Raw genomic sequence first — 21856 nt, 5'->3', positions numbered from 1 at the left:
TCTGAACGCAAGACTGCAGCATCTTCACCGAGAGAACGAGCAGGAAAAAACGTCTCTTTCTCCGTGTGATCCTCCAGCTCCGCGTCTCCGGACCCTCCTCACCCTCCTCACCCACCGTCACCCCTCTGGGTGTCTTCACGATCGGAGCCAGGACAGGATAACAAGAAAGAAATTATAATAGTTTACCACTAACGCATCGGATTTTTTTGTATTATTATTATTGCTCCAGCGACCTTTCTTTCTTCTTTCTTCGGTTGATTTCGCCTCTTTGTCTTCGGTTGTGTTTTTTGTTTTCTTTTATTTATTGTTCCGTTGTTTGCGGAGGAGCGCCACCATCCTGCACTGCCTGACATGAGAACGCTCTTTTATCCGGTTGCAGCGGAATGACACACGTATCCTAGCCCGCATATCAGAAGGTTGATGGAAGATTGACGCTCCATTTGCACGTTTTTAGTAGCCTAGATCATTCTCCATCTGCAGAGGTTTCGGATTTTTCCTCCTCTGAGCCGATCATCCAGCGATTCTTTCTTTCTCTCCCTGCGCAGCATCTCTGTACGCACAGCGCACCACGGAGAAACACGCAGCTAACCTTCTCCGTCCGTAAGAAACAGCGTAATTTCCAATTCCTAAATCGCTTTCGCCGTCTCCAAAGACTCATCTGCACGGCTACGCTGCGTAAAAGCACGGGAAAAGGGGGGATTTAAACGCAAACGCAGCCCAAGCATCCAAGAGCAAGCTCGAAAATGATGGCCGGCGGAGCAGTACAGCAAAACGGGATTTTCTCAAATCCTCACCATCACAATCAACAACCACACATGGAGTCCGATCCCCCGGACTCACGTAAAAGACCCCTGGAGACTCCCACGGAGGCCAGCAGCACTAAACGCACAAACACGGGAGGTAAGTGCAGCGATGGGGATGCGGGGAGCTGTTCGGGTTTCGGTGAATGTGGCTTCGTCCTGAGGCAGGCAGAGAAAGGAGAGCAGGTTGATCTGATTCTTAGCGGGCACAGAGGCACGCTGCAGTCACAGATTCTGACATTTGTGATCAAATTACGCAGAAATAAAATTATAGAGGACGTAATTTCTTTAATCCGCTTTCTAATGAGCGACAGTCATTTTCCATCAGCGTTAAAATAACCCCGGGCCGCCGCGTCTGATGGAAAGGAAACAATGAGAGGGACCGAGGGGGATTTGGAGGGAAGCCGCCGGTTCCTCTCGCGCACATCCTGCCTGCTTTAGCCTCCTTAGATCAGCAGAATTGTGTGTCTTTATTGCGTCTTAAGATTTACGCGCAGCCTCAGCGGCCATGCTGGAGCCAAAATAAGGATGTAAACAAGTGAAAGCCAGATCGGGCTGGTGCGTGATCGCAGGCTCTCATCCCGTCGACGGATGACCTTGTGATAATCTCACACATCAGCCACCATCGCCGCTTTGTGTACAATTACACAAGCGGATAAACATTTGGACTCGTCAGATCAGCAGGCCTGTGGCGAGCAGAGCGGTCCGAATGTGTCTCTGTGTTACTGCAGCATGTCGGTGCCTGGGTATTTTGTCATGCTTTGCTGTTTTTAATAACCTGCAGCCTGCAGGAGAGACTTTTTACTCCAAAATGTCCAATCATGTTTCTTCATTATTCTCTGGTTGGATGAAATATGGACATGTTACCATGGCAATCACCATATTTGGTTTTTGTTTACATGCTGTCATGCACCAAGCATTCCCATCACCGGCATTACAACCATCAGCAGCCTCTCCTGGCCATGCACCCCATCATGGACACACACTCCACCTCCAAAGGGCTTATTTACACAACACCAAAGTGTCGCGTGCACTCACAGAAGAGATGCTGAAGATTGTTTAAATGCAGTTAAAGATTTTCAGCACAAAAGCTCCATGAGAAATGTTTTAATTAGAAGATTTAAGGAGACCAAATCTTTTAGTTCAAGCTGTTTAACCTGTCAGTTTAAAAAACAAATATTATAAAGTATCTGTGTTTTAGGAGACAAACGTGTCCGAGACAATATTTGAATATGAAGATGCAGGAATGTTTAGAAAGTTAAGATAAGGTTGTCAAGATAAAGAAAATAAAGATTCTGATGCTACATTTGAAAGAAGTTGCACGCAGCTGAATGTGTTTATATTTGACTGTTTTCATGTAAATAAATCAGTTTAGCCCCAAATCTCTTCCCCTCAGGCCAGCCGAGTCTCTACAACAGTGTTCAGACTCCTCTGGGACTCTAAATTCTCCACTGAGACACAGATTAATTAAACGTGTTTAATGTTGGCGTATTCTTAAATGCCTGGTGAATATTCAAAAAATCTGACGACAATTTAAAAATTAATTTACCAATAAAATAAGCAACAAAAATCTGGTTTCACTGCTGGTTCGGTTCAGAGGAGAACCGCCATCTTAATAATGGTGGTCAACATGACTGCTGGCATCTGATATTTACCCGAGTGAAGTATCAATATTTACAGCATCAGTCTCACAGTGAATTAGCTTCAAGGCCTCCATCAGAAAAAGTAACTACGCTGTGCAACATTACTGAATGTTTTCAGAGGCCTGTACCTGTTAGTGCACAAATAAAACTAGTCCTCAGTGTGACCTACAGAGCGTCCTGAGGATCAATACGTTTTTACCTTTAGTAGATTTGTGACAGTAAAGAACAGGACAGTCATTCTGAACAGTTCCTTCAGCTCACCTGTCCTCAGAGCGAGAGAGCGGCTGAGGAGGCTGAGCCTCAGGTTAGTGAGCGTTGTTTAACTGCAGATCGATGCAGCACTCGGAGCACTAAAGTCTCCCCCTCACTGTATGTAAACCCTCCTCAGGGGACCCTCCCCCTGCCAGCCTGACAGTCAGAGAGCTCGTCCATTTAGACAAATGAAAAGGTTGAGATGATGATGATGAGGAGGAGGAGGAGGAGGAGGAGGTGGAGGAGGAGGAGCACGGCCGAGCAGGCTTTTACTCAGGCAGGGAGGACGGCCGTGGAGCCGCCAGGTCCAAACTCCCTCAGCCGGCAGCAGCAGGCTGCTGATCGGATGACATTTGGTAGAAAATGTACTGGTCGCTCAAACACACACACACACACACGCACACACACACACACACACACACACACACACACACACACACACACACACACACACGCACACACACTTCACGACAGCCCCTAAAGATGAGGAATCAGAGCTTGGTTGCAGGTCTTTTTTTGAATATGTTGCACTGACAGATAATTTATTTCAACATGTATTCTTGTTGTAGTTTCATGGTGGAACAATCTGGTCTTGTTTTTCTCTATTATAACATTTACAGCTTGAGTCCAGCTGATGATATTAGCCTGAATCTCACTCTTCTTATTTGCTAATTATAAGGTGCACAAACTGTTTCTGTTTCTGGCCCTTGATGCAGAAGAGAACTCCAGCTTGTAGAGGCTGATCGTACCCAAACTGCTTTGAAACAGAAGCTTTATTTTTGCACTGAATGTGTTTAGTGTTTTTATATTTAAGATGCACTCAGGCTGCAGATGATAGAAGTCAAAGTGCTGCTAAGAGATCATAACAATGGTTGTTTCTCTGAATGATTAGTTTACGCCACACACTCCCCACCCCCTGTGCTTCCTCTCTCTGTAGTGGCCTTCCTGCAGCCCCTATTTGAAACTGAAGGCATTGTATTCCCTCACCAAGAAACTGAGACTCATGGTAAGACAGACTTTGATTTTGATCTTCTTGCTGTTTTTATAATCTTTACTGTAACCTTGTTCAATGCAGGACTGATTCAGCAGTGACCACACGAACATGTTTCAGGCCAAAGTGCAGTGAAACTAAATCTGAGTGAGCAGGTCTGACTGCTGCAGGGCCTGACATTTAAATAGGGTTTAAATGAACATGTAACACCCCCATGTTTACTCATGATCCTGGATAATGCATGCTGATATTGTTTATATTGTACGTGATCAGTCCCATAACATCCATTCTCATGCTTTTATACAAATTCAATGTTTCTTTTGTCATGATACACGACATTACTGCACAGATGAGTCCTGCTGAACTTTGACCTCATGCAAGCCATGTCACCAATGCATTACAGTGTGATTTATGACTGTCGACGTGTCGTTGAAATGTCCATTCTATGATTGTGCTCAAAGTGTGATGCTAGAGTTTGCACCGTGCAGCTGCTGTTTAATGTTTGTCCTTTTTCACAGGAGGATTGAGATTTCTTTGGTTTGAATTCGAGAGAGAAAATCTCTTAATTTGAGCAGAAAAGTATTTTTCATTCCTGCTTTTTTTACCCCAAAAAATGCAGATTAGAAATCCGGGGTGCTGTAAAATTCCTGGGCGAAGTGTTTTCTGTTTATGTCACTCTCGTGTGTGTGACTGAGGCGTGAGAGGAGACATTTAAATCAGAGGGAACATATTCGTCCTCTGAGGTTCGGCTGGTTTGTGTGCATGTGTTTGTCTTACTGCGTGTGTGTGAGGGAAACGTGCAGCGACATCAGACTCAGCTGTCAGACAGTAGGTGCGGTGCGACATGGGACCACTGTAACCGTGAGGGTCATAAATCAGCTCGGCCTCACAAAAAGCTGAAGGTCTTAAAGAAGGAGAGATCAATGAGTAGCTGCAGTCGCTGCTGTTCACCCCCTCCCCCCCTCCTCATCCCCGCAGCCCTCTAATCCCCCGAACCCCCATTCTTATCGCTGCCCCTCGCCCTGACCCAGCGGGGCTCTCCTCCTGCATTAAAGGAATTCAGATTTCACTTTAATCATGTACATATGTGATCACAGACGTTTAATGAGGGCATTGTTAATATTTGATTTGGTATCAGGGGTTTAAACTTAGATCAGGTTCAAAGCCGGACTCGATCGTGATCGAATAAATGACCCAAAATCTAACAGTAGATTCATAATTTAAGGACCTGCTGCTGTCGGCCAATCAGGGGTCAGTAATTTAGAGTTCTTAAATTTTAACGAAGACTAAATTTATTTGGATAAAAATCATAAAAAATATATTAATTTCCAGCGAAGAAGCATTTCTGAGATATTAAAAAATCAGATCATTAAACTGTCAGGAAATGCTGAGTTCACTGCTCTCATGTAAAAATCAGCATTTTCAGATTTGCATGAGTTATTTGTTTACATTAAAGCAGCAAAACATGAAAATTCATCAGCAGCCTCCTCTGAGAGCTGATATCTGTTCAGCGTGCAGCATTTCTCCCGCACACAGTCCGACAGCCTCTCAGCTTAATAGAAATGACTCAGATTCAGTGCATTCGAAAAGAAATGCAGCTTTCAGGGGGAAAAAAAGTGCTTGTATAAGCTATTAAGAAGTCTTATGTAAGCGCAAACCAAATAAATTGGATGTTTTTTTCTTTCGATTTTCATGTAGGTGGTCAGAAAGCGAACATGCGAGTGGGATCGCCCACAGGTTTATCAGGCAGGGAGAAGTTTGCTGACCTGGACGCAGAGACCTTCCAGTCCGTCATTAGTTTTAGTTTCAGGCTTTTCTTCTTCTCTTTCTCTGCACTTTTATTGTCTTTTTTATTGTCCTCCTCGCCTCTCCTCTCCTGTCTGTGAGATGTAATACATTAATTTAGTTAATGGATGGACTGGCAAGCTGCTGTAGTGAAGGAGGAGGGGGGGCTTAAAATAACCTTGCTAACTGACATTAGCGGACTCTCAGGATGACGGAAGACTTTTGTGCGTGTTCGTTCTCTTTTGTTTTCTGTCTCACTTTAAGTTGCAAAAAGCTGACATGAAGTTTAATGAGAGCACACACTGAACATACACACACACACACACACACACACGTATATGCTTGCGTGTTGAGCCTCGCCTGTACGAGACGAGGCTTTGATGCTATCGATCCGACTGTTTTCTGTTGCTCCTGAAGCTGAGCGAAGCAGCTTTTTTTGGGTCGTCCGTACAAAGGAGAGCCGTCTTCCTCTCATTGATCGGCTGTCCGAGCTGAGGAGGAAGAAGCCCTAAATTTGGCTTTGAACACTCGAAAATTCAGACCCCGTGCAGGCAGAGGGGGTCAGTCCTAATGAACTGCAGCCGTGTGAGCCTGCATGCAGAGATTTGTTGCCGGAGCTGTTTCCTTCCTAAATGTTGAGCTGCATTTTAATATGTGGGAGTGTTTACATAGAACACATATTGCGCTGTGCGTCTCGCTCTTGGCCTTTATCCTCGCTGTCTCACAGAACACAGCGTTCCCTGCGACACGCCTGTTTTGTTCAATCGGAGCTCGACCGTTTTTGTCTGCTCCCTCGTCTCCTCCTCGTTCCCTCCATCTTCCTCTCCTCCTCATCCATACTAATCATGCTCTACTTCAACCCATCACGACTGCACCCTCCTCCTTCTGTCCTCCTTCACCCTCGTCCTCCCATCATTTCGTCCTCCACCCACCCCCTTTCATCAATCGCTGGCTGCCATTGACGACGCTCGCTCGGCAAACGTTTCCGAGGCTGTCGATCGATTCGCAGCCGCCGTTGGCAGGACTCTGCCAGCCGGAGCTGCGACTCTCCTTCTCCTCCTCCTCCACCCTCTCCTCTTCTTTTTTTTCGAGCCACTGCGTCAAAGTAAAAAAAGCAGCCATTGTACAGGGTGGGGTGAAGGGGATGAGAGGTGGGAATATTCCCTCAAAGGGAGGCGTGCGATTGGTGGAGCGAGACGCCGCTTACAGCTAGCTGCTCGCTGATAGGTGAGGGGAGCGGGGCGGCGATGAATATGGATAAGGGAGCGATGAAAGGGCCGATGCAGCGAGGACGACGGGAAGGGCCCCCGCCTCTGAAATAGCCTTGGTCCATGAACAATACACACCGGTTTTCTCACACACACACACACACACACACACACACACACACACACACACACACACTGAAGGGAGAGAAAGGAGGCGGCTGCTTCAGTTATCTTTGTTAGCGTAGCCACCATGTCTGCTTCGATTGCTACGCAGACGCCCTGATGTTACAGAGCGTTTCAGTACGGAGGCTTCTGATTGGCTCTCCTTAAATCTCTATTCAAACTGGGTTTCTGTGGCAGGATGTCGTTCCTCTCTCAGACTCCTGTTTGTGATGAATAGACGGAGGTATTTACTCGACTGTTATCAGCCAGGACGTCATCTCTGCGTTTCCTCGTCCGATCAGTCCCACGTTTCTCTCATTATTTATTTGTGGATTTTTTAGTTTTGTTTTCAAACTCCGTCATTTATGAGTTGTTTATAACGGAGGCCGAAGAAGCGTCATGCTCAAGTTGAAATCCTCCATTTTAAAAGCAGCTTCTCTGAGGAGATGATTTCTGGCATGAAACAACAAAACACAGTAATAGATGCTGCTGGTGTTATGAGTCATCCTGTTACCTTTAAGAGGGAGAGCTGTTTTTACACAACACACATCTTTACATATTTATATTTAAAAATGTAGAAATTTAAGGAGTTATTCACCTAGCAGGATATCAGGCTGAACCTGTGTTTATGAATTAGACTCACAGGAATGCAGCTTCTGAACGTGGTGACACACTGGAGCTGCGTCTGCGCTAAATTAAAATTTAAATAGAATAAAAAACGTGGGAAAAGTGAAAGTTTCAGACGCTGAAGAGGCAGAAACAGAACGATGACGATAGAGATATTTCCTCCTGCTCGCTCGCGCTGCTCATGAGTGACGACGGCCATCTTTCAGAGCGAAGACAGCTGGTCAGAGCCTCACTGCTGGAGAGCTTTACATGTCTGCGTGTGTGTGTGTGTGTGTGTGTGTGAATGCTACCTCCCAACAAAAGAACAGAGAACTGGAGGGGGTGTGTTAGACAAAGCCTGCCCCCCGCTTCACTCTCCCTGCTTAGGGGAGATGAATATTTTCCCCAGAGGTCAGACCCTCGATCCGAGCCCCTCCTCCTGTGCTGAGTCTGTGTTCACACCGAAGCTCCTCAGACCTTCCTCACAAAGTCGCACATCTGATGTTCAAACGGCACAAGAGTCTCTGACCACTCGAGTTTATGTGACCTATTTAAGTTTGTTAGACAGGTTGTGATCTAAAAGAGCGTTAAGGCCGACATGACGTTTAAACTGTTTGCTGAAAGGATTAAAGGACACATCCAGTTTATCAGATAAGCACACATGTCCACCCGAAAATAGTCGTTCATAAATACTGAATTGATCTTAAATGATGTCATTTCCATATAAATAGTCCCGACATAGAAATCTAAAGCTGCTCGCTGCTCCTCCTTTGTTGAGTTTTCTGGCCGTGTCTCATTTACTATTAATACGATCCAACACTTCCTCCATCTGTTTCACAATAAAAGCCTTCAAGAGATAGAGAAGCTTTTTATTATTAAGCACGAGCTACAAGTGTTACGCTTGATAACAGAAGCCTGACATCCTGGAGACACTGAAGAAAAAGTGCAAACAGTTAAACAGAATCAAATCTTTGTTATTGATAAATCTGTGACAGAAGTTTTACTCTTAAAAAGACGACGCTCCGTGTCTGTTCAGATTACAACTCCAAACTATTTACGTGTATGACAACAGTTTAATGAAATACAGCCAACCGTCAGAGGTGCTGTCTAACATCTGGATTTCCACCATACAGGCATGTAGCGCTCTCTTACTGTGCGTTCACACCGAATGCGAATAGACGCAAATCTGCAACAAGATTCCAAACAAAGTCAATGCAAGTGAGTGAGTTGAAAAAATGTAACTTCCTCTGCGAATTTGTGTCACGTGGTGTAGCGAAAACTTATCAACATCGAGATTCTCCTGATGCCGTTGGTAGCCATGGCGATATGGCCCGCTTCCTCGAAGGGCGAATCTTCGCCTGTTATTTAAACTCGAATTTTGATCCGGACGGTCAAACTCGCGCGAGTAACACGAGGCGAGTATTGGCTTCGTGCTCGGTGTGAGCGCACAGTTACGATGGATTCACACTGCATCAGAAGTAGTAACCTCCGTAACCTGATGTTATTTATTCATGTTTTACTAACATAATGTATTTATGGCCTACACGACATGAAAATTAAGCAGGAACCACAGTAAAAAGCTTTGTGAGTGACTTTATCTTCCAGTTAACTTCCTGGAAATGTAACAAATAAAGTAAAAAAAATCCCAACATGGAAACACTTCAAAATAAAAGCATTCTGTACAAACAAGGGAAGCCAGAATGCCAGATCGGGCTTTTACTTTGAAAACACCAGAAGTGTTCACGTGTTTTCTTTTCCATGCTTTTGACATATTCTACAGGAAGAGATGTTAATATTGCTGTCAGAGATCAATGGGTCAATCATATTTCATTTTCACCGTATTTTAGGCGAGAAATGCGCCCGGCTCGCGGTAAAAACCGGCGAAAATTAAAATGAAAAAAAAGACGTCCTGCTGCCGTCACGCACACGCCACGCTTCCAGTGTGAAACCGCCGTTACGCACCACCTCAATTATTTTCTGTATTTGACATCACCCAGTTTGACGTGAAAGTGACAGTGCTGTAATTAGATGCAAAGTTTGAGGCAATGTTAAAAGACAGAATCTGTAAATGTTACACTTCAGGCCAACATCAGGCTGAGCCCTGACACCACTAATGAGGTTACTGTACCTTTAAATGTGACTCTTTCTTTCTCAACACATGCACATACAAGCATGTTGTCTCTGTCTGCTACAGCGAGGTGTGTTGAGGTATGTTTGTCAGCATGACACGTGTGAGGAAAAGTAACAGAACATGAGATAGGACTTGTGAACCGCAGCCCCCCGCCCGGCCCCGCCCCTGCAGGCCGTGGACACCAGATCCCAGGATTTGAGCCTCCAATCCCCCAGCATGGGAAGGCCTATTCTGGGCCTGGCGGGTCCGCAGGGGCCTTAGCAACAGATTGGACTGTTTACTCATCCAGTTATGTCGTGTTGGAGGACCATCTATTATTTATTGTGAACGACCTCGACGTCTTTAAACCCCCTGATACCAAATCCCCCTTTGTTGACCCGCAGAGACGTAAAGACGAGCAAACAGACGGACATACAGCCGGATAAACTCTCTGACCTTCATGGCAAACTTTCTGCGAGTGGCGATCGCACACAAACTTTTCAGACACACAGACAAAGAGGCAGTTTTGTGTCAGACACGTTGGAAACGTGGGTTCTTCCTGTGTGCTTGGAGTAGTGAAAACAAAGACCCTCATCACAGCAACCAGGAGGGAACCCTGCAGTGTCTCAGCTGCAGACACACACACACACAAACACACACACACACACACACACACGCAGTGAGAGCACTAGCTTCTCTGTACTGTGGTCTGGTGGTTTGAAGTTGCTCTACGTTCAGGTCCACACGCTTCATATCTTAATTAAATGAAAGCCTTAATGAAAAATAAATGGGAGCCGCACATACGTGACATTAGCGTGACATTATTAGCGTCTATTCTGAGGGAGCTTTGAGGCAATTAGCTTAAGCTGTCATGGACAGACAGAATATAAATATGGATGGAGCACATACCAGGCTGTTCTCCATCGCTGTCCGCATGTGTACAAACGAAAAGTAATCCACGATCGTGAGCCAACGTCTTTTTGACGCCTTTAGCGTCTGCATGAGACACACCAGGCTTTGCACTAGCCTCACTGTAAAGCCATTCATAGCACTTTTAGACGCTCGGGGCAGCTGCAAGGTGACGAAGTAGAAACACCGATAAAGTCTGCCGGCGGTCGGGACGACGATTTGGTCGAACACTGCGAGACGTCCAGCCAGAGAACCGGGATTAGAGTCCTGTGCTGGACAAATAAATCATAAGAACCTTTACAAGGAGACACTATACAAACTGATATCTACAACTGACCCTGATTACAGCTGATATTTAGAAAAAGAAAAACATGCTAGCAAGTGTAAACTAGTGTTAATTGTGGCAGCTGTTTTAGATTTAGTCTTAGGATGAAAAAGAAAATGTTATTAGCTTTAGCCACATTTTAGTCACTTTTGCTATTTACTAGTTTTAATCAACGACAACTCAAAACATTTTAGTCGTTACTTTTAATCAAAATGTTTCTGCTTTTAAGAAAATCTGCCTCCTTCAAGTCTCCCTCGTCTCTGTTAGCTTCAGGTAAAATTAACACTTAAAACTCAGGCAGATCAGCCGAACAGAACGATGAGGACATAAAGATACTGTTCGTCATCGCTTCTCGTTTAAACCGTCTGACCGAAGCAGGAAGAGGCATTGACATGCTCTTATCAAATAAGATAAGAGCATCCTTTATTGGTCCCACAGCGGGGACATGTACAGGGTCACAGCAGCAAAGTGGACAGTGCAACATTACAATAAAGAGCTTATAAAAATAAGTAACTAAACAAGTGTATCCTGAAAAATAGGTACTATAATATAAACTAATAGGTAGAACTAATAAGATAATACACAACAAACCAAATGACAAACTAAGTCAGCAAGTGTACAGCACGAATGAACAAATGGACCACCTGATTAGTATTCAGTATTCAGTATTGCGCATGCTGAGAAGTGAGAAGTCATATTGCTCATTAAAAAATAAAAAGACGTATAAATTGCCGCTCTCTCTGTGAGCGCGCTCAGAGCCTGAAGCAGGAAGTCTGAGTGACACACTGAAAGTTCACAACCACCTTCATGATGTTTCTCTAACTGGAGCCTGAAGCTTTAAAACATCACAGATTTTAAATGTCCGACTGCCCGACACTAACATTTAGTCTCGCCTCGTTAACGAAAACAAAACATCCGTCTCGTTAGAGTTTTTATTATCAACGATCTATTTTTAGCTCGTCAACGTTTCGTCCTCGTCGTGGAAAAAATGTATCGACATAATTTTCATTAACAAAATGAACACTGGTGTAAGCTAGCTAAAATCTTCAAACATCTCATGAACTCTTTTTCTTTGTCTGACTCCTTTTAGACACAGTCAGTACAAACAGTCCTTCCTCAGAGGGATTCATGGTGTTGCTCACATAAAATAAGACACTGAGAAACGAGCTCAAACCCTCTGAAGTTCAGCCTCTGCACACCAACCGGCTGATCCCACAGTTAGAAACTCCCACGTCCCGCGTTTGAACTCGTATTGTGCGACACCCCGCTGCTCTCTGCGTGACATGAGGTCCTTGTTGTGTCCTTTTAGTGTCTTCTATCCTTTTAGAGATGAGATAAAATCCTCCCTCTGTACTTTCTGACAGCTCAGACATTAAGAAGTAATCAGTAACAATCAGCACATGTGTAATTATTGTGTTTTTCTTGCTCGTATTTGGACTGAAAGTTTACGTGCTCATTATGTTGTCAGCATGAAAGCGTCTCTGCTCTCGGGGTGGCTGAGCTGCTGGATCTTTGATGATGCTTCATATTAACAAGAGCAGAAAATAGTAGCAGAGAACAATGAGTCTGACACCCCGCTGAGACATCAGGTTTCTCTGCGCACACTGCCCATCATCAGCAGCGTCGTATCACGGTGCTACTTTAACAGCCATGACGCCAAATACCGCCGTGTTTGTGGGCCGAACTCTGAGGACGAGCTTCTGTTTCCGGATTCCTGCAGAAAATAACTTAAAGCATTCTCCAAACTTTTTGCCCAAAGACTAAATTTCATTTTGCTTAAACACCCACGACCGTGTGCGTTCTTCAGCATCACTTTATAATGAGCAGTGAGAGGGAGTGCGATGTGGGCGAGCCTTACGTGACCTCTGTCAGATGTTCAGAGCGGTGTTGACACTGATGGGTCAGACGTGGCGAGCAGAGCCTCGGGCTGCTTATTATCCTCGGATAGATCAGCATGCATGAGTATCACCTGCACCTCCGGGATGTGGGATGCCACGCTGAACGGAAGCGTGGGGTTTAATTACACATAATTAGAATTTGTGACTGTGACAGGTACATGTGGCCTCGGCTTCCCTGAAAGTGTGGTAAAAAAAATGTGACTGTTTGTGGGCGGGGAGCACTCTGGATCAGGGCGACATCGGTGACGTGAGTGGAGGGATAATTCAGGTTTACCTTTGTGTCCTTTAAAGTGTAGATGAAGGGGATGAAAGAGTGAGCAGGGTATCTCTAATGAGTTTGCGGCTTCACTTCAGAATGCATTAATGTTCATATTACAAACATGTTAATTCTATTTAATTCATGAACACTTTTGTTGTCTAAGGCTGTGTGTCCACTAACGCCAGAACGCTTCTCGTCGGCGCTTACTGTCGCTAGGTTACGAAAGTTGTATGACGGCACTTCCGCGGTAGTTCGGGAATTTTTCCTCTAATTAAAGCAATCATTAAGATTACAGAGGAATTTAAGACCAAGAAATCGTAACACAATGTAAATCCTGTCCTGGCGTTAGCAGCAGCTGGAAATTGTACCCTTGAAAAGACGAGTCTGTGTGCATGAGATTAACCGTGAAAAGGCTTGGAGAGTATCAGGCTTACTTCAGACTAAACAGGCTCCACTCTGAGATTGTTTTGGAAAAGATCGGCCCATCCATCGTGCGAATGCAGACCAATTTTAAGGACGACCATCAGCTGGCTGAACGGCTCTGCATCTGCCTGAGGTCAGTCAGGGAATCACCAGACGTCCCGACAGACGCTTTAGCCTTTTTATTTATATTGTGGTAACCCTTCAAGGAGAGTGACCGCCAGGATTAGTTTCTCCTCCGCCATTGTTGTTGACAAAGTTGATATTGTAAGTCCCGCCCCTTCTCTATTTTGATTGGTCAATGTGGGAGAAGTGACACTGACAAGCGCGGCGGTGTTGTTGTTTTCAACTGAGAGCACAGCGAGAAAAACAGCAGAGGACGCTGAGCGCAGAGAACGGCGTTAGAGGACACGCTAGAGTCTAACTCGTAATTTGAGGTTTTTAAGCGTGAACATTTAGAGTCCCAAAACTCAAAAAAAGATCACATTTGATTTTGAAGCATTTTTAGTGACTAGTTTTTCCCTAACTGCTTTTTAAGGTGCAGACGGAGTCAAAACATCCCGTCCTAAAGTACAGAGCAGAGTCTGAGCTGAGCGGTGCTAAAAGCTCTTTAACTTCCGTCACTAAGAGCTTTTACTTTGAAAACCAGAAAGACTTTAAAAAGAGCTAAATAAAAAGCTGCATCCTTTGCAGACTGGTGCATGTCACAGGCTTTTAATAGGTGCTGAGAGAGCTGATAAAACCTGAGGAATGCTGGGAAATCTTCGCTGTAAACAGAGCGGTTCGGCACGGTGCAGTGTGGGAGGAGGAGGCAGAGCGAGCAGCATTTTCATTCTCTACAAGTTCGTTTATGTTTATGAAAATTGAGTCACGGCAGTTTTCAAACCTGCTCAAAGCTTATTTCCAAAGTGTAATTCAGTCTGTGTTACATAACAGACTCCACAGTGAGCTCTGCACGGCGGGCTAATGATACAGATGACTTTAATAATGTGTGTGTTCAATCTCGCCGGCTTGTTGTGCATCCTGTTTGCTGCAGGTTTCGTGTTGTCCAGTGCAACCTGAATGGTCGCGTCCTTGTTTTAGGATCCTTGCTGCATGTAGAAATACATTTCTTAACGTGTTACCATGCAACAGCTACAAGTGACGAGCGTGAGTCACTCATTACATCCTCGGCTCCTCACCGTGACTCATGTTGTTCAGGTGTGTAGGTGTTTATGAGACGGCCGAAATAGTCTCTGTGTGGACGAGGTGTTTGTTTCTGCAGACACGCTTTTGTGTTTGTGTGTGTGCATGCACGTGTGTGCGTGTATGTGTGTGTGTGTGTGTGTGTGTGTGTGTGTGTGGGTGTGTGTTTCATATTTACCAATTCCCCGGCCTTATTAATACAGGCTGGTTATAATTAGCTAGCCTCTATCTAAAGCAGGTCAGTCCAAGGCTTCAGACTCAAAGTGGGTCACTGCAGTACACCGAGGAGGAGAGGAGGAGAAGGGAGGAGAGGAGAATATGGGAGGAAAGGAAAGAGGAGAGGAGAGGAGGGGAGAGAAGAAGATGGGAGGAAAGAAAAGAGGAGAGGAGAGGAGATGGTAGGAAAGAAAAGAGGAGAGGAGAGGAGAGAAAGGAGGAGGACTGGTGCAGAGAAGAAGACAGAGAGAGGAGAGAGAGGAGAGACAAGAGGATAGGAGAGGAAAAGACGATATAAAAGAGGAGAAGAAATGACAGACAAGAGGAAGGAGATAGGAGAGGAGAGACAAGAGAAGAGAGAAGGAAAGGAGAGGAGGAAAGAGAAACGGAGAGGAAAGGTGTGAAGGAGGAAAAAGTGCAGGAGAAGAACAGAGAGGAAAAGACGGATAGTTTTAGGCTGCAGCCATGTGACTGTTAGTCACAAGTGCTGCTTTGAGAATTGTTGATATTGAAGAGAGCTCAAACTTTATCGACACAATAACAGTCACATTATTGTTGCTAATTAGCGTTAGCGAGCTAGTCTGAGGTTCTGAAGATGATGGAGGCTAAAACAAAAGATTGGACAAGAGAAAGTCGATGATTCTCTTTCACTCTTTAAGCTGTGATGTGTCGATGACGTGTTACAGTGTGCACTCTGCGAGGGTCCTATGTTAACCTTTATCCACTCAGGTTTTATCAGAACAAACCTCTCATGTGCTTCTGCTTCAGAGAAGTGTTTCTGTAACTAAAACATGAGACAGGAGGTGAAGGAGGGAAGGGACGAGCAGAAGGATGATAGCAGGATGAAGAGAAGTGATGGTTTACAGGAGGATGATTATCATGTTCCTCTGACCGAGACGTCCGAGGGGAAGAAGTTTTAATTTAACAAAATCAGACTTTGACTGAGTGAACACGCCTCTCTCTAACACACATCAGGGGATTCTCATTAACACCAGTTTTAACGAAAGAGGCCACAGCTTCTTCGCCGCATTAAAAAAATGAGTAAACTGAGATCCTGTTGGTTTTTCTCTCCTCTTCATCCTCGTCCGAGCCGCCTGCACTTTGTATGTCATCACTCAGAGCTGAGGAAGGGCCGGGAGTGTCGGGTTTCCTGTCTGCGCTCATGATTTGGCTGAACACTCGGAGATGAGAACAGGGTTTTTCACACTGTGAACAATGTTCTGTTACTACGACGATCCCGCTACAAACAGAGAGAAGGTCGGGAGAAATGGGGAAAAAAAGTTTCCCGAGTTAAGAGCTTTGAAAGAAATGACATCCGTCTCTTAGATGACAAGCTGTTTGACATGAAGAGAAGTTTGCAGTGTGTCCCAATGTCAAGTACTTACATTTATATTTGAACTGAAATGATTTGCAATACTCGTAAAGCTAAACTTCTGACAAGGAAACTTTTGCAGTCTCAGAGATGTCTGACCTGCACTCGGTTAAAAACAGTGTTAACGATCTAATTTAGTGTGTGAGGAATCTTTTCCATCTGCACCGTCCGTCCAACATGACGTAAACTCGGAGTGATCCCTCCGGAGTCCGGTCTGTGCACGCCCACGCAGTGCAGAGAACAGGTCTTATCCAGTCATGCTAAATAAGTGAAAACACTTGTGTGGGTGCATCATGGGTGTTCAGGTTTTTCAGATTGATTAGTGTAAATTGCTTCATAACATCATCGGGGAGCGCGAGGGAAAGTTGGAGATCAAAACAGAAATTGAATTTAAGTTTTGGCAGCTTCGTGAGCCACCGTGTGTCACGCCTGTTTAAGAACTGCACACACTCATTCACAACCAATGAAGTTACTTCACGTGTCAGACGTCCTCTCAGGACTCGGTGGGAACAGACCATATGTTAAACACCACCCATCGCTTTGTGGACTGCCACTTTAAACCTTGAGTGTGGCATTTTGGCGGCTGCCATCTTGTTTTTGGTGCCTGAAGTGGCCTAATTAGTGAAGAGAGAGTGGGGGCTTAGCACATGCTACGTTATCAGCTAAAGCAAGAGCTAGCCTGGTTAGCAAGTTGCATTTGCAGACCGTGTTTGCTACATTCATTTGTAATATTAGAAAACATAAACTTATAATAAAACCTACTTTCTTAAAACATTAACGGCGTACTCCTTAGATTGTCTTTTACTAAACTGACATACATTTTGAAAGCAGACTCTGCTTTAGGCCCGTGTCCACACAGCGCCTTGTTCTGAGCGCCAGCGTCTTTTTTCAGTTGTTCCCAATGAGGACAGAGCGCATGCTGGTGGCATCACCGGCGCTTTTTTCAGACAACCAATCAGATGGGGCACCACTCGTCACCCTGGTTACCACCAAACATGGAAGAACAACTTGTTTTGGCCGTTTATGTTTCCCCGGAGCTGTGCGACAAACAAACGGTATCACAACAGACATCGGCCGGACACTAAATGTTGTAGTAAGTGTTGTGCTTTTATCGGCTGACGCGTCGTACGCTTGTTGTTAGCTGTGTAGTAAATTAAACTTATTGTTGCCATAGAAACAACGTGGGCAGCATTTCTCTCTCACCGCACAGGCGGGGCCTTCTCCTGTATCTGTCTCTAAACGGGACTTTAATATGAGGCTGAAGAAGACTTCAAACACACTTTTGAGGCCTTAAACTCTTCAGGAAAAGTTTTACTGAGGTAATAAATCAAGTTAGAAGTCGTGAGAATTTCTCATACACTTGAATGATTGTAGACTTCGGTGCACAGGTCTGATGAGCCAGTGAAACACCTGGGTGGGAGTGTGGGGGCTTTTACTAATTAGACGTATTTATAGTGATGTGTCACAAACACCTCGGCTCCTGCGTTGTTGTGTTGCAGCGTGAGTGTTAAAGAGATTTAATGAGTTATTAAAAGGCTTTAAATAATCCTCAGTGTGACGATCTGACAACATAAACCTTCCGTCCGTCCTCGCAGTCTGAGCAGCCTGTTTTATACCGACGTGTGTTTTTACTGTTCGGTGTCTCCAGTTGTTCGCCCGGGTGTCAGACAGAGAACAGCGGTGTTACGAGGTGCCTCGCCCTCGTGAGAAAGTGTGCCCCTGTAATAATAATCCTATTTTAATCTGCCTCCTGAGGTTACGCGTCCTGGATTATCAAATATGAAGAAAGCTGCTGCTGGGGAGGGAAGCTGAGACTCTGAATCCGTTTAAAGAGACAAAACGCTGCAGAAGCACGAAACTGACACGAGCTCAGAGTTTCTCTGTAGATTCACGAGCAGGAATAAAATCTACTTTTTAAAATTTGTGTTAAATGCTGAAGAGCTTCAGCAGTTAAAGGCTCTAAAAGCTATTTATCTTTATCTTTATCTGAAGCAGCCTGTCAAAGAGGAGAGCGTGAGGACCTGTGAGGTGGGACTCAGCTCTAGTTAACCTTGTTGATTTCAAAGACCCCTCTGTGTAAGAGCGGGAGGGATTTGTTCTTACCTTGTCCTAAACACTCACACACACAAATATCTGACACCACCGCGCCTCCGCGTCTCTGCCGCTGTATGTGGTGCTTCCTGAGAGAGGACAGAACTGCAGTGGCCTGCGAGGCTCAGTCAGTTTCCTCTCTCTCTTGTTGCTTTGTCAAAAAGCAGCGGGCTACAAGCGAAAGGTCGCGGGTTGAGTCCGAGCCTTGCTGCGGGTCGCCGTGTCACTCTGAGCGGCCTCTGAACGTGTCCGCGCTCTGAACAAACACAACATGACTGAAATGTGCTCTGACCTTTCGCTTCATCCCCCTCCTGGCTCCTGCTCGTAATTTTTCACAACAAGCGAAGCTCAACAACAGCTGCAGCTGCGCGGTCGCGTCTCTGAGGAGAGTTAAAATTACATAAATGACAGACGTTAATAGAAAATGTCAAACTTTGTTAAGTCACAAACACACCTGCAGTCCAGGTAGTTCTTAATGGACTCTTACTCTGGAGGTTCTGTTGGAGCCGTGCGCTGATGTCTTATTCTGGATGGTTTTCACAGCAGTCATCACGTACAGTACGAGCTGTCGCTGCTGTCTTTGCTTAATGATGCTCGTTATCGCTTTTTCTTTGAGAGCTTTAAACGGCCGTTAAAAATATATTTATATCTCAATCTGAAACCGTGCACACACACAAATACCTGTTCATCCACATGTGATGGCGCTTACACGTCTTAGTTTGTTGGTAATAACTCAGGTGTGAAGGTGAAGCGTCGCATATTTCTGAGCAGGTTGTTGATCCAACATAAAAAATAGAAACAGAGCCTCTGCGTGTTTGTTTGTCTTAATCGTCAGCTCATTAAACGTGCAGTGTTTGATAACCTGAGGCTGCTTTGGGAGCAGAGCAGGGAGATGAAGACGCTAAACAATTCAGAGGCATGTAAACAAAGTGCATTTTTTAATAACCTCAAAGACATCACGGAGATGATGCAGAGACGTTAAAGTATTGGCCACCTCCTCGTCCTCCATCAGGCTGATCACACAGAAAGTACTTTTCCATAAAGATCAGACTGCAGCCTGTGAAGCCTCTCAAAGACATCTTCATCCCGTCGGGGTAATTAGCTGAGCTCACAGAACGCGAGGCCACGCGAATCTTCTTTCAGATCCAGAGTTTACACTGTCTCCCTCTGCGCAGGTGTGGCTCCACGTTAGCATGAACATATCTGAATGTGTCCCCTGTTTGTTTACGGGAGCTGATCTGCACATGTTAGTGAGTGAGTGTGTGTGTGTGTTTCATGGTGGGCATGTGGTGTTATGCACTCGCGAGGCGCTGCATGCACATTCGTCGGTTGAATCTGATTAGCTTTAATAACAAAAGCGGCGGGCAGCATGTTCAGCTCCCCCCGTGTGCCGAGGCGGTGACGAGGAGCAGATTCCTCGGGCCTGACGCTGAAATTAGATCAGACCAATCTGGAGAGAGTGTTTAGAGGCTCGCACAAATGGACGTGCAAAGAAAAGGGGAGAGATAACGCCGACAGGGAATCATCTGATTATGGAAATAATTAGTTGTCATGGATATCAGTCATCGTTTGATGTGATTGGGTGGATTTCTGCAGCTTCTGGAAGCTGAGGAGGGGGAGACGGACGAGAGGCACATTATTCTGCTTTGGCGTAGCGATGCGGCACCGACTCGCATCTGTTCTGTCAGACTGTGATTGCTGACAAACACTTTGCTTCCACTTCACAGTTTACACTCATTCCAACGAGATGATTCCTGCTGCATGAGAAATCATCTGAGCAGAAAACCAAAACACTTGAAAAGGCATGCATGAGGACAAAGGTTCACACAGACTCCTGCTGCAGACTGCAGCTGCTTTAATTCCTTCTTTTTCAGCTTGATTTAAAGTATGCACAGCATGAACTGCAGCAGCTCTCTCTGACTTCCTGTTTCCTGTTTCCTGCTGCAGAGGAAGGCGAGTACTTCCTGAAGGTTTTGATTCCCAGCTATGCGGCGGGGTCGATCATCGGGAAGGGAGGTCAGACCATCGTCCAGCTGCAGAAAGAGACCGGAGCCACCATCAAACTGTCCAAATCCAAAGACTTCTACCCCGGTAAGACGAGCGCCGTCGCTGCTGCTTTGGATGATGGGGTGGGAAAGTTAAAGAAGACTCCATCTTTATCTCTTAAACTTGACACTGAAATGTGACTCAATTTGCTGTTGCCTTTACATCAAGGTCCAAATTAACTTTTGGTCTACCTGCCATCAGCGGGTAAGCTAAAAAATGTCACCAGCCAAAATATTCTGTAAGTGGCCATAAAAATATCGTCATAAAAACAATTATAAACAGAGATAGAAAGAAGCTAATTTACTTTAGTACTGAACTTTTAGTAGCAGTGTTACATGCAGTAATGCTTTAATAATAATCCACTGGTACTGTCTCCTGCTAGGTGTCCCAGGTGTTCACACTTATACTGTATTTTAGATGAAGTGTTAGCGAGGCTAAGTGAATTGGAAATGTGTCTCCACACCATGGAAACTCAGTAATTAGCTGCTGTAGCTAGCACGTCCCCATTAGCCGGTGCGGGCTAATGTAGTTCCATTTGCCCGTCCGTCAGCCCCCGTAGAGCCGTGGCACAACACCGGGTTGCCGGGTGACTGTGTGACTGTCCAAAGGATGCATAGCAGTAAGCAGGGGAAGCCCACGGTAACCTGCTACATTTCATGCGCACCGTTGCGAACAGTGAAAGTGTAAACTTGTAATTACATTGTAAAACAAACCTTCGCCAACAGCTTAAAGAATGTTTTGTAGTGATGGGAGCGCCCGCCCCGGCGCCCAGCCTCGCTGATTTTAGACGCCAAATTAGATTTAAAATTTTACCCACATTTGGCGAGTGGCGGGTGCTAACTTTGGACCCTGCTGAACATGCTGAACACTATACAATAACGTTTATATTTGGCCGGTTACACAGAAAAATAAGAAATTAAACCATCAAATATGAAACAGCTGCACAAGAGAAACAAGCTGCATCAGCTGTGCATCATTCTCACAGTGTCAAGGAGCTCTAAGGTGGAGTTTTCAATCATCTGCAGAACTATAAATATGATCGTGAATGTTGTGCATGTGATGTGTGTGTGTCATGCATGGGTGGATGGATGGGAAACAGTAACAGCAGCAGATGTAAAGGGATGGATGCAGAGGTTTGTAGAGCGGGTATCGATCCGTCTCTCCTCCTAAAGGACGGAGCGAGAGCGGCAGGATGAATAGATGCAAAGTGTTTCGTCCCATTAAGGAAACATTTCATTATCTCGGCCTTCATCCATCAATTTTTCATAATGTTAAAGCACAGATGTGCGTTTACAGAGTACACACGCACACACACACACACACACACATATATATTGTATACACACAGGAACAAGTTGTCTGAGTTGTAGCGCTGACCTCGCCTGCTGAGGCTCGTCTGTGGGATAGATTTATGGATTTATAGAAGCTGTGTGTATGTGTGTGTGTGTGTGTGTGTGTGTGTGTGTGTGTCTATAGTTTTGTGTTGACAGGCCATTGTGAGTCCTCAGGGACAGAGGGGCCTTGACTGGGCTCACGTTGCACCCCCACCAACACACACACACACACACATACACCAGA

General features: G+C 45.2%; 1 protein-coding gene across 2 annotated transcripts in view; it reads left to right on the top strand.

Moving 5' to 3' along the window:
• nova2 (NOVA alternative splicing regulator 2) overlaps positions 1 to 21856 on the top strand; it is an 88762-nt gene continuing 66906 nt past the window's right edge. Inside the window, exons 1-3 of one of the 2 annotated variants that reach the window (XM_069668360.1) lie at positions 1 to 900; positions 3633 to 3701; positions 20180 to 20323. In XM_069668360.1, the coding sequence (XP_069524461.1) occupies positions 744 to 900; positions 3633 to 3701; positions 20180 to 20323 (370 nt within the window). In that variant the 5' untranslated portion in view covers positions 1 to 743. The remainder of the gene's footprint in view (positions 901 to 3632; positions 3702 to 20179; positions 20324 to 21856) is intronic. The other variant, XM_069668361.1, reaches the window with a different exon arrangement.

The sequence above is a fragment of the Semicossyphus pulcher genome, unplaced genomic scaffold (assembly GCF_022749685.1).
Source record: "Semicossyphus pulcher isolate SPU_LCO1_2020_fin unplaced genomic scaffold, fSemPul1.0.p SCAF_19, whole genome shotgun sequence".
Classification (NCBI taxonomy): Eukaryota; Metazoa; Chordata; class Actinopteri; order Labriformes; family Labridae; genus Semicossyphus; species Semicossyphus pulcher.
This window is presented reverse-complemented; position numbering and strand designations above follow the sequence as displayed.